This window comes from Aquarana catesbeiana, linkage group LG01 (assembly GCF_042186555.1).
Source record: "Aquarana catesbeiana isolate 2022-GZ linkage group LG01, ASM4218655v1, whole genome shotgun sequence".
Classification (NCBI taxonomy): domain Eukaryota; kingdom Metazoa; phylum Chordata; class Amphibia; order Anura; family Ranidae; genus Aquarana; species Aquarana catesbeiana.
In genome coordinates, this window is record NC_133324.1 from 884,413,360 (window position 1) to 884,427,708 (window position 14,349).

At 41.1% G+C, this 14,349-nt stretch overlaps 1 protein-coding gene across 1 annotated transcript in view; it reads left to right on the forward strand.

Moving 5' to 3' along the window:
* Positions 1–9,780, forward strand: part of CPZ (carboxypeptidase Z) — a 170,873-nt gene extending 161,093 nt beyond the window's left edge. The window contains exon 11 of the mRNA XM_073610824.1: positions 9,190–9,780. Within this exon, the coding sequence (XP_073466925.1) occupies positions 9,190–9,539 (350 nt within the window). The 3' untranslated portion in view covers positions 9,540–9,780. The remainder of the gene's footprint in view (positions 1–9,189) is intronic.
* Positions 9,781–14,349: the final 4,569 nt, after the last annotated feature.

The following is a 14,349-nucleotide window of genomic DNA, read 5'->3' on the forward strand; positions in this document are numbered from 1 at the left end:
CTGACTCATGATAATTTGAAACCCTATCTTTGTACTGTATATTCATTTGTCGGACTAATTCACAGCTACTGTAGGGTTGGAAGTCTACCTGTATAATGTGACAGTATGTGAATATCTTGTTGGTGTTCTGTGCATCTTTTTTTTTTTCTTTTTTGCTGTTTTTTTTTTTTTCTCAATGTTTTTTGTTTTGTTTTATAAATGCAAAAACTTCATTAAAAATTATTGGAAAAAAAATTAAATTGGGTGTAAAACATGTGGTAGATTACAGAATACTGAAGTTGTATGGAGTGGGTGGAAGGGTATATTAAATGACAAGGCTAAAGGACCAGAAAGTTAAAATCTGGTTTACTCTGGTTAGCAATACAGTGCCCAAGTGGTGTGAGACTGCAGTCATAATTCTTTTTAATGGAACAACTGTTTTCACCTCTAGGCATAGTTCAGGGTTTCCAGTATTAAAATAATTATTTTGAACTTGATTGCATATTAGATCTTAAATTACTTGACACAGTAAACCCTGTGTCAATGATCTGACCAGTAGCACATTTCCTCTCTTAGGGTGGTTCCACTCTGTATAGGGGAGCAACAGAGACACTTTTAGACAGAAGTAACATCAGTCTGGTGAGAGGGGAGTATTTAGAGGGTTTAGAGGGTCTTGACTAACAAATTAAAGGTGCATGTCTGTTTTTGAAGCTGTCGCAGCAACAGTTTTTTCCTTTTGGGATAAAGGTTTTACATAAATAAATAAAAGCTGGGGGGGCGTGGCCTGGACGCTGATGGAGATGGCTGCCTAATCTCTCTGCTCTGATACTCCGCGGTCCATCTAATAGCCACTGAGGGAGAAGAAAGATGCCAAAATGGGGAAACCTGAGCGCAATCACTCTGCCACCCATTCCTGATCACCGCGGGACACATACACACAGCTTAGCGGCAACCTACCTGAGATCTTTCGGTCCCGATCATGAGGCACAGTCTCCTCTTCACAGGCCACAGGATCCTCCAGGGCCGTAAGTAATAGCCTGACAAGATCCCACAACACACAGCCACCTGCCCTGCCTGTGCCAGCATCCAAGTCTTTCTGCCTCGATGATCTCAAAGCTGTAGCTGCAGATATAAAGGACACATTAACTGCAGCCATATCTGACCTCCGCCTAGATATGCAAGCTGTTGCAGCTCGCCTAGAAGAAGTAGAAGAGATCACTGACCACCATGACACTGCCATACATGAGGCCCAGCAGACTCTAGGTGCACACTCTATGCAGCTAAGAGATCTGAACAGACATCTAGAGGACCTAGATAACAGAGGTCGACCACCACAACATCAGAATAAGAGGGCTCCCTGAAACGGTTGAGCCGGGTCAACTCTTACAAGCCATCCTAGCCATCTTCAATGACCTTTTAGGGAGACCTCTAGATACACCAATAGATTTGGAGCATCTTCATCGAGCACTTCACCCCAGAGGCAGAGACACATAACCCCCGCAAGATATTATAGACTGCCTTGTAAACTTCAAATTGAAAGAAGAAATACTAAGAAAAGCCAGAAACAGAGGGCGCATCCTGTATCATGGCACTGAGATCAAATTATACCTCGATCTCTCACATATCACTATACAGAAGCATAAAGCTCTACAACCTCACTTAGACGTCCTTAGGGAGAGGGAAATTCCATACAGGTGGAAATTTCCCTTCTGCCTGACCGCAGGCTCGGCCGGACAAACCACACATCTACGACACCCAGAAGAAGTGCAACCATTTTTGAAAACCTGGGCATCCCTCTGATCTAGATACCCTTTGGCGCAATGCCAAGAAAAACCAATGGAGGTTCACCATCACAGAGGCCCTTCTACATATAGAAGACGCCTGTCATCTCCCCGCTCTTCACTGCCACCAGCGAACCATCGATCTCTGGGAGGAGGCAGTGCTCCTGCACACAGAAGAAGAGGAAGTGCTCCTGCATCTCCTGCACACAGAAAAGGCAGAAGAGGTTAATCTCATGAATACCTGCCTCACTGAACCCTCAAGCTCTGTAAAATACCTTCACATAAGATGTCCACAAACAGTGAGTAAAAATTTCCTTCATTACACGGTTTCCCTCTAACAGTTCTAATGTTCTTTCTCCCAAACCCTGACATACGCCAAACTTTGTCATCCAAAATCCGTCAGTTCTATTTCCCCCCCCCCCCCCCCCCCCCCCCCCACAATGGATGTAGTGGATGTAGAATGATCTTACACCACTGGCATAAATCAACAGCATACTGCTTTTAGGAACTCTGTCTTTTCAATCAACATCAAGAGCAGAAAAATTCTCAGTAAACCCTTGGTACTCAGACTCTTTAACTCCGATATATTATTACCACATAAACTACCCATGTGTTTTGGCACACTCTGTTCCCATGATACAACATCATAGCTCTCTTCCATACAACTTTATATAATTCCAATACTACTAAGAAACCCTTGCATGGTTTTCTAGCATAGATCAAACAGACCATCATGCAAAAATCCTAGTAGACGGAAGCACCTCAGCCTGCATTTCTGTCTACTCACTCGCACTGACACGGTAAACTGTAAATACAAAAAACCCGTCACCCCTGGGTAGATTACTCCTGCTGTTTTCATTTAATACTGCTCCATGGATCCCCTGTACCTGCCCACTGAGAGCAAACTAAACTGCTCCCACCTAAAGTCCCTATAAAATACAATGCCAATGTTGTTCTATAGTTTTAAGAAGAAGAATTTGATTTGTTATTACAGCTTCCCCTGGTTTATTATAGATAGTATCTTGAACTTCTGGGGACACAACATACTTTCTGGCCTGCTCACTATTGTACTGTAACTTATTTCCTCTATATGAACTAATCTACAATCTATGACCATCCCCCAGACAATTCAAATGGATTATTGCCTTTCATTTCACATATCTCTAAATATTAAGTGAAAGGGTGATGTCTAGCTGAAATAGACACGGATGGTGATTCATTTCCAGAGGGCTCTTTCTATATATGATTGGTAAACCACTTTAACAAATATATGTATAATAGTGGTTCTGCCAAATCAATACATCTGGAACATAGTCGACATGTATTAGATGTCCATACATCGTCTACATTGATATATCTGAGTTTAAAGATTACATTGTATAGTCTACCTTGTTATACCTTGTTTTCTCTGGCATTAATACAAAAAATTCTCTCCTCTGGCCAACTTATACATGATTTCACTGTCGCAAGAGTTTAATCTCCCCAAAGTATCATCTTAATCTACTGCTCATTCAATGCTGGCAATGAAACTTAGTACTGCCCTTGCCTATTAACCTCTCTCATCCCAGAATAATTTCCACAGGTTATTTAAGCAATGACATAAGCCTACCCTACTGAACCTTTACCCCACCCTGTCATATATAACATTAATAAGCTTACACACAACCTAACAACCACATCCACAAACTACTATTCCCAGTCTGACCTGCAGTGTGGGGAGCATGGAGAGATTAACCAAACGTACAAGGAGTTCACGGAGAGACAAGTTACCGGTATATCTAAACGTCTGTCGTGACAAAGTTGAAAAGTTGTAAAGTTCTTGTTAAGTTTTTAGTACCCAGTTATATTATGTACATTTAGGAAAGTATCCAGGCCTTTCTTAAAGCAATCTACGGAGCTGGCCAGAACCACCTCTGGCGGGAGTCTATTTCACATTTTCACAGCTCTTACTGTGAAAAAACCTTTGCGTATTTGGAGATGAAATCTCTTTTCCTCTAGACTTAAAGAGTGCCCCCGTGTCCTCTGGGTTGACCGTACAGAGCATAACTCAACACCAAGTTCACTATATGGACCCCCTTATATATTTGAACATGTTGATCATATCCCCCCTTATTCTCCTCTTCTCAAGAGTGAATACATTCAGTTCCTCTAATCTTTCCTCATAGCTGAGCTCCTCCATGCCTCTTATCAGTCTGGTTGCCCTTCTCTGCACTTTCTCCAGTTCCCCGATATCCTTTTTGAGAACTGGTGCCCAAAACTGAACTGCATATTCCAGATTAGGTCTTACTAATGATTTGAACAGGGGCAAAATTATATCTCTCTCTAGAGTCCATATCTCTCTTAATACAAGAAAGGACTTTGCTCGCTTTGGAAACCGCAGCTTGGCATTGCATGCTATTATTGAGCTTATGATCCACCAAAACCCCCAGATCCTTCTCCACCAAGGATTCTCCCAGTTGTACTCCCCCTAGCATGTATGATGCATGCATATTCTTAGCCCCAAGTGCATAACTTTACATTTCTCAACATTAAACCTCATCTGCCACATAGTCACCCAATTAGACAGTGCATTGAGATCGGCTTGTAAACTGGAGACATTCTGTAAGGACGTTATTCCACTGCATAGCTTGGTGTCATCTGCAAAGACAGAAATGTTACTTTCGATCGCAGACCCAATATCATTTATAAAGATAATAAAAAGTAAGGGTCCCAGCACTGAACCTTGGGGTACACCACTGATAACCTTAGACCATTCAGAGTAAGAATCATTAACCACTACTCTGAATTCTGTCTTTTAGCCAGTTTTCAATCCATTTACAAACTGATATTTCCAAGCCTGTAGACTTTGCCTTACACATGTGGTGAACTGTGTCGAACGCTCTTCATAAAAAGAAATCAGGTTTGTCTGACAACTTCTGTCTTTTATGAATCCATGCTGTCTGTTGCTTAAAATGTTTTTTTCCAGCAAGAACTCGTCTATGTGGTCTTTTATTAAACGCTTCAGTATCTTCCAGACTATAGAAGTTAAACTAACAGGTCTATAGTTACTTGGTAAAGACTTTGATCCTTTTTTAAATATAGGCACCACGTTCGCCCTGCACCAATCCAGTGGCACTATTCCCGTCATTAATGAGTCCCTAAAAATTACATTTGGCTTTGAAATTACAGAGCTCAATTCTTTTAGGATCCGTGGGTGGATGCCATCAGGTCCAGGTGCTTTATCCACCTTTATTCTGTCTAAATAATTCTGGACCATATCACTTTTGAGCCATTGTGGATCATTTGGGCTGTGTCACTACCACCCCCATTATGGACATGGGCTCCCCCATGCTCTTTTGTATACACAGAGCTGAAGAAAGTATTTAATAAATTTGCCTTCTCTTTGTCCCCCGTCACCCACTCTAGATTATTTTGTAAAGGGCCTACATGCTCAGACCTGGCCTTTTTACTATTAATATATTTGAAGAATATATTATTACAAAACCTTTTCAGACTTATTACAACACCTTTTCAGAACTACTTTCAGACCCATTTCTAAGAGTATTCAATCAATTATCTAAACCGAACATCCCAAGTTTTAATCGTCTAGAAGCACACATCTCAGTCATCCCAAAACCTGGAAAAGTCCATGAACTGGCCTCCAGCTATCGCCCCATATCACTCCTGAACACTGACATAAAAATCTTTGCAAAAATCCTAGCGAATCGCTTGCTCCCCTTGATCATGAAACTAATAGCAAAAGATCAAGTAGGATTGAGAGGCTAGGGATAATACACTAAAAGCACTTAACATACAACACTGGCTTACCAAAACAAAGCACCCCGGCTTTTTCCTCTAATTAGATGCTGAGAAGGCATTTGACAGGTTGGCGTGGGACTACCTGGAAGCTGTATTACATGTACTAGGTCTCGGCGATCGATTGGTACGTTTCATAATGTCACTTTACATCAACCCTACAGCTAAAGTCCAAATAAATTGCGCATCCTGTCAAACACCTTCTCCATCAAAAATGGCACCCGTCAAGGCTTCCCCCTTTCTCCCATAATATTCATTTTCACTCTCAAATCCACGACAATGCAAATATTCAGGGGGTCACGATTGCTAATAAGCAATACAAACTAGCCCTTTCGCGGATAAAAACCTATTATTTCTCACAGAACCCCACATCACCCTACCCAACCTTCTATAAGACTTTCGCCTATTCCAATTTATAGCACACTTTAAAATTAACTTCACAAAGTCACATGCCCTGAATGTAACACTAACAGCACCTCAAGTCCTAAATTGTAAAAAAAATTCCCGTTCGCTTGGCAACCAGGCGCCATAATGTATTTAGGAATTCAATTACCGACACACCTCTCCAATCTATATTCAAAAAACTACCAGCCCTTTATCAAGACCATAACAGAAGACCTCAAACAATGGAACAAAGCACATTTTTCATTGTTTGGCAGAGCTGCTATCATCAAAATGAATATTCTACCACGTATTCTATACCTTCTCCAAACAATGCCTATTTGCGTGCTGACCACTTTCTTGAAATCCCTTAAAAAATATGTAGAAATTTTCTATGGAACCAAAGACGTCCCAGAATCAGTTATGCCCAACTAGCAAAACCCAAAAGCAAGGGAGGGATAGGTCTACCCAATATTCAATATTACTACTGAGCTTGTCACCTGCAGCGCCTAATAGATTGGCATGTTCATTACCAAATAAAGGATTGGGTAGGCTTGGAAAACTCCTTCTCTAATCAACATATAAGCTGTGCACCTTTGATCCGACATAACTGTATACCTAAAGGCCTAACAGGACATCCCACCATGGGTCCATCCCTTCATTGCTTTGCTGAAATTTGTCGCAAAATCAAACTTTCACGAACCCCAGGCCCACTATCTCGTTTACTAAAGAATCCAGATTTTCCTCCCGGATTTGCTTCCCACCCCCTCTCAAGCAAACAACCAGACATTGGCATAAGAATACACCACCTCCTCCAAAATGGACTATTACACTCATTCGATAATATAAATACACTCTAGGCAGAACCACTCTTAAATACTCTAGAATATTTGCAAATTAAGCACTCTGTAAACTCTGTACAACACACAACTAACCTTTCCAAACCCCTGACTTCCTTTGAAACACTTTGTTTAAGCCAAACGCCTCAACAACATGTCATTTCAACTGTTCACAATATGAACAACTGTTCATAGTTATGACTAAGCACTCCCTGTAGTGCGAAACGCGTAAGCTTTGTTCCACTTTGCTGTGACCTGTATTTTGGATGACACCTTTTTGAATAAAGGCAAGTATCTTTGGATTGCAGTTGTCCAGAATTTCTTTGAAATCAGACCTCCCAAGTGTCTGTGCTGGTCACACACACTCTCACACAGGATGAAACATAGATAATAGAAGCTGCTTCACAAAAGACTTAAAAAGCTCTGAGACAACTCACCGCTACACCTTCTACCAGATATTACATCTCAAATAAAGCATAACCAATCCAGACCACTCTATTCTCTGACTACAGCAATTGTATATTCTTTCTTATCAGTCATTTTCTTACCTTCTTTTGAAACACTAATGTTGTACCTGCTTGAACTCTTTGTGCATTATGATTATATACCATACACCATGGTTCTATACTCTACTCCTGGAACAGTTTAAAAGAATAGTTTTGTACTGATTCTTGTACTTGTTATTCTAGAACATTATTACTATGTTCTCTTGTATTTTTGGCAATAAAATTAGTTTGGAACAAAATAAATAAATAAGTAAAATCTGCCTGTTTTAAGAACAATGGTTTTTCTCAACCCTCCAAGTGCTCCTTTGTCTGGACAACTTGATCTTTTGAAGGAAGTTGAAAAATAACAGACTTACTGGCTGGATCACCAGGTGAAAATAAAGGACAAAAGGCCTAAAAAAATACGACTAATTGAGCCACCTCATTTAAGAATTGGTTTTGTATTTAATCCCACTTTAACTACTTGCCACCAAATCAGGTACCTTTACGTCATTTGGCTTCAAGTGGTTGTACCGTAGCTGCAGCCATTACCCCGGTACCGTTTTTAAGAGCCAACAGTTGGCTTTTCCGTAATGACAACCGATGCAGCTAAGCAGCCACTTGGCTGTTATTACAAGCAGCAGGAGACCCAAGCCACCAGCCGGGAGACCCAAGCCACCAGCCGGCATGTCCTCCGGCAGGCCGGAGACCCGAACAAAGCCGGAATCGGCTTTGATCAGGTCTCGGATGTAGTAACCCAGAAGTGACGTCACTTCTGGTTTACTTAGTAGCCAACGGCGCCATTTTTAAAAAATCTAAAGTGTTCAAAAATGCTGATCTTGGCGTTTTGAATACTTTCAAGTGCAGAGGAGGGGTTTGGGGCCTTTTAGACCCCAGATCCCTCCATAAAGAGTATCTGTCACTGCCTATTACTGTCACAAGGGATGATTCTTTGTGACAGCATTCAAACTGATCAGATTTTTTTTTTTTGTAAAAAAATAAAAATAAATAAATAAGAAAAAAAAAGAATTCCCATTTATACAGGTATTGATATACCTATTACAGTAGTAGTAAGTTACATTAAATTTGACAGTTAACATTATAGAACATGTGCCTTACTAATACTAGGTATACCTAATTCCTTGTTCAGCATTGCCAAAAAGGTGAAAGTTATTTCACATTACCTACAGTATATTGCTATTCACAGGGGATTTTGTACAATGTATGTAAACCCTAAATAAACTTATCTCACCTGTTTCCTGCTGCTAAATAAACTATTGAAGGTGTTTTGTTACACCTGTTAAAAAATGACACAAAATAATCTGTTGATCCTGCCAGAAATCTTGTGAACTGATAACTTCCTGCACTCTTTGCTTTTGCCAACTGTTATCGGTTACAATGTTTCCAGCACTTTTTGTGGACTGCTGAATGCCCTACCCTATGTTATGGAAAGGGGGAGGATTTTGTATTCCTAACACTTCTTGTCCTAATGTGTCATTATCACTCCAGGACAGCAAGTGTGCTAGGTAAAACTAAAGGGAAAAAAAACAAGAAAAAAGAGAATGAAGGCAACCATCACAAGGACTGTCAAGCTGCAGTATATTACATTTTTGTTATTGGATTTAACTGTGATATATTGGTGCATTAAAGTAGTGTAATTCTGTACAGTTTTTAGCTATGTATATACTGTATTTGACTCATTTTTACAGGTGTTTTTGTCCCTGTCCATGCTTGTTGTTTTCTAAAACCTCCGATTTGTCTTCATTTGTGTCCATAGTGTGTGAACTGTGAATTTTCTGCCTACAACTGTTATCTAACCTCCTCGGGGAGAACTTTTCTAGATGCCATTTCATCATTTATTTATAAGATGATTTTGAAAGTATTGATTATCCTCTTAGTTGACTGATTTTTCCTTTACTGTTTCTCTAGCTGAAGATGGAGATTATTGGAGACTCTTGATTCCTGGTGTCTACATCATTTCTGCTGAGGCTTTTGGCTACTCAAAGGTCACCAAAAAAATTACCCTACCAGCAAAGATGACCAAGGCAGGACGGGTTGACTTTGTTTTGCAGAGGGTTGAAGTTAATAACCGTAGATTTAATAAAGTTATTCCACAAGACATTTATGATCGATTAGACCCATTGGACTCTTATGACCCACATGCTCGACAAGATGGGGAAGATGGGGAACAGTCACAAGACAGAGAAAAACCATGGTGGTGGTCTTATTTCAGTATACTTGGTCATAACAGACCTATGTGGCTACTTAAAAATAACTAACCCTACAATAATTATTTTGGCAACATCCTTAAGATATTTTTTTTTATAACAGTGTCAGGTTTGTTTTATATTACTGTAGTGTAAAACCAAATATTTTATCTGCTTTCATGGTAATTCCAGTTAATAAGTAATCAAGTTTTACAAAGTTAATGTTTTTTATTATAGTGATCACAAAAGGCAGCAAATGTCATATTACAGAAAATATGGAAAGGCATTTTTAATAAACATAATGTTACAAACAGATGTCATTCTGAAAGCTTAATTAGGCCAATACGATTTAGTCAAATCTTCTCGAAGCTTGTAAAGTAAAGTAGGAAAATCCCATGGCATTGTTTGTTTTTTGTTTTTTTTAATGCTTTTCTGATCTATACTCTGCCTTCTCCTAGGCCTTCCTCACAATTTTCAGATGAATTCATAATCGTACAGCCACTTAATCCTTTACATTTCTATTCACCTCTTTCCTTTAGGGTTTGTGTTTAAGATTTTTTGCTAGCTTATTGAACGTACTAAGGACTGGAGTCCAGCTTTGTCAGTTTTTGGTACCATGGTAGGTTGGTTGTATAATTCGTAGAGTTAGCTGGTTATTCAAACTCTCCATCTTTCTTTTTCAACTCTCTACTTCCCTTTTAAATTGGCCGGTTTGGATCAAACCCCACTCTTCTTCACCCAGAAATAATAACACCCAGGAAAGCTGGGGAGATGATATTGGTGCCAGCGAAAGAGCTTGTGGATTTCGCATTACTGGAGGGAAGGTGAATATTGAACGGTTTAGTTCTGCTTTGAAACCAGGTGACCCCTGCTGTGGCTTCATTTTAGCAGCCCCCTTTCAAGAAAACTTTATATGGTTAGTACTTGAGTACTCCAGCAACTTAACCCCTTCAGCCCCGGAAAGATTTACCCACTTCCTGACCAGGCCATTTTCTGCGATACGGCACTGCGGTCGCTTTAACTGACAATTGCGTGGTCGTGTGACGCTGTACCCAAACAAAATTTATGTCTTTTTTTTCCCACAAATAGAGCTTTCTTTTGGTGGTATTTGATCACCTCTGCGATTTTTATTTTTTGCGCTATAAACAAAAAAAAGGGTCAATTTTGAAAAAAAACAAAACTTTTTTTTTTTACTTTTTGCTAAAATACATATCCAAAAAAAATATATAAAAAAACAAACATATTCATTAGTTTAGGCCAAAATATATTCTTCTACATATTTTGGTAAAAAAAATCACAATAGGCATATATTGATTGGTTTGCGCAAATGTTATCACGTCTACAAAATGGGATAAATTTAGGGAGTTCTTTTTTATTGTTTTTACTGGTAATGACAGCTATCTGCGATTGTTAGCGGGACTGCGACATTGCAGCGGACAAATCTGACCCCAAATTACACTTTTTGGGGACCAGTGACATTATTAAATTGATCAGTGCTATAAAAATGCACTGATCAATGTATAAATGACACTGGCAGGGAAGGGGTTAACACTAGGGGGCGCTCAAGGAGTTAACTGTGTTCCCTGGGTGGAGGGATGGGCTACCTGTTCCCGATGACTGGGAACAGCAGATCTCTATGATGTCTCCTGTCAGAAAGGGGATTCGCCTTATTTACATAGGCAGATCCCCGTTCTGCCTCTGTATATCACAATCGCGGGTCGCAGGCGGACATCGAGTCGCACGCCCGCCCACTATATCACATGCACGGACTGACGTACACCTACGCCGATTTGCTCTATCCAGCCACCTTGCCTCAGTATAACTGCGGCGGGTGGACAGGAAGCTGTTAAAGTGGAATAGAACGCTAAACGCTGTTTCCAAAAATGACAGGTGGAAAAGAAATGACTAGTCACCAGTGTTGCATGTGGTTTCCTTGCAGCTAATCATCCTTTCTTACTGACTCACCAAATCTTGTTCTGCACTCCATGTGGAGGTGGCCATCTTTGTAGAAGCAGGGCTTTGCTTTCTTGGTTTATAGTCTCCAGAAAATAAAAGAGTGTGCAGCACAGCAGATCAACTCTGTTAGGACTAGCAATGAGAGGCCTTAGATCTCACATTGCATATACTGTATACAACTAATATGCCCTGTACACACTTTTCCAGAGAAAGTGCGATCCGATTGTGTTGTCGGAAATTCCGATCGTGTGTGGGCTTCATCAGACTTTTTCCATCAGAATTTCCAAAACACAAAGTTTGAGAGCAGGCTATAAAATTTTCCGACATCAAAATCTGATCAGTTAAATTCCAATCGTGTGTACACAAATCCAACGCACAAAGTGCCACGTATGCTCAGAATAAATTAAGAGACGAAAGCTATTGGCTAATGCCCCATTTATAGTCCCGACGTACGTGTTTTACGTCACCGCGTTCAGAACGATCGGATTTTCCGACAACTTTGTGCGACCGTGTGTATGCAAGACAAGTTTGAGCCAACATCCGTCAGAAAAAATCCATGGATTTTGTTCTCGGAATGTCCGATCAATGTCCGACCGTGTGTACAGGGCAATAGGCAAAATGTCCAAGAGCGCCTAGGTACACAGGGTACTGCTCAAGCTCTATTGACATTTCTAAATGTCTTCTATTACATAGAAAATATTCACTTTTTGAGTTCAATTCCATTTGAGGGCTGAACTCTGGGCACAAAAAATTTCATGTAAATATATATTTCTCAACAGCCACAAATTAAATGAATTCACTTTATGTACATTAAATGCCTTTGCAAACCCAGATAGTACCTTTTTTTAACTTTTACTTGCCAGCTTCCAATCGCTCAATATGCTATCTGCTGTGTTTAACCATTTGGGTTCACATGTGCTTTAACCACTTACCGACCGGGCCATAGCTGAAAGATGGCTACAGCATGGTCGGCTTATTCTGGAAGAGCGTCCATGGATGTCCTCCCAGAATCTTGCTGCCGCGCGCCCCCTGGGGCGTGCACCCGGGAATATCCATGACCACTGGGTCAGGAGGACCTGGCGCATCACAGATCACGATAAATGGCCGCTAACAGCGGCCGTTTACCACGCGATCACATGTAAACAAACCGCCGTCACGTCTGGTTCCTCTCTCCCCTCTTTGTACAGCACAAGGGGAGAGAGGAGAGATCGAGTGCTGCAGCGCTGTGGGCTGGATGTGTAGTGCCCACAGCGCTGATATGTGCCCACTCCAGCACTCATCCATCCATACCCAGCCATCCATACCATCCATACTCAGCCATTCATACCATCCATATCATCCATACTCAGCCATCCATACCATCCATACCCAGCCATCCATACCATTCATACTCAGCCATCCATACCCAGCCATCCATACCCAGCCATCCATACCATCCATACCCAGCCATCCATACCCAGCCATCCATACTCAGCCATCCATATCATCCATACCCAGCCACCCATACCATCCATACTCAGCCATTCATACCATCCATACTCAGCCATTCATACCATCCATACTCAGCCATCCATACCATCCATACCCAGCCATCCATACCATTCATACTCAGCCATCCATACCCAGCCATCCATACCATCCATACTCAGCCATCCATACCCAGCCATCCATATCATTTATACTCAGCTATCCATACCATCCATACCCAGCCATCCATACCTTCCATACTCAGCCAACCATACTCCGCCATCCATACCATCCATCCATCCATCCATCCATACTCAGCCGTACCCAACCATACTCAGCAGTACCCAACTGTACTCAGCAGTCCGCATCCATCCCATCTATACCCAGCCATACTCAGCCATACCCAGCCATCCCATCCATACTCAGCCGTACCTGGCCGTACTCAGCCATACTCATTCATGCTCAGTCATCCCATCCATATTCAGCCATCCCCATCCACGGCTCATCCATCCCCATTCATGCTCATCCATGCCACATCAGTTCTCATCCATGCCACATGAATGCCACTACAGTGCCTCACAAAAGTGTAATAGGTAGTCAAATTAGATTTGAAACGTATGTCCCTAGAACACCTGATGGTGCTCCCTGCATGTTGGGCCTCTCTATGTGGCCAGGCTGTGTAAAAGTCTCCGACATGTGGTATCACCGTATTTAGGAGTAGGAGAATCTATTTTGGGGTGTAATTTTTGGTATGTACATGCAATGTGTTAGAAATATTGTATAAATGGACAACTTTGTGTAAAAAAAAATGCTTTTTCATTATCTTTACACATTTTCCAAAAACTTGTTGAAAAAAAAGACATGTTCAAAAGACTCATTATGCCACATAGATTATACATTGGGTTGTTTTCTTTCCAAAATGGGGTCATTTTTGGGGCGTTGTCATTGTCCTGGTGCTCCAGGGCCTTCAAAGTGTAATGCCGCGTACACACGATCTGAAATGCCACCAGCAAAACTCCGATGAGAGCTTTTTGTCGGAAAATGCTACTGTGTGTATGCTCCATTGGTCTTTTGCTGGCAGAATTCCAGCCGGCAAATGATTGAGAGCATGTTCTCTATTTTTCGGTTGGGAAAAGTTCCTACTCGAAAATGCGTTTGACTGTATGCAATTCGGACGCGCAAAAAATCACGCAAAACAATTTGACGCATGCTCGGAAGCGTTGAACTTCATTTTTTTGGCTCGTCGTAGTGTTGTACGTCATAGTGTTCTTGACGGTCGAAAGTTCAGAGAACTTTTGTGTGACCGTGTGTATGCAAAGCAAATTTGAGTGGAAATTCAAACCATGTTTTTTCTGACCGAAAATCCGATCGTGTGTACGCAGCATAAGAGGTGGTCAAGAAATTATATGTGTAATTTATGGTCCAAGAATGCCTGATGGCGCTCCCTGCATGTTGGGCC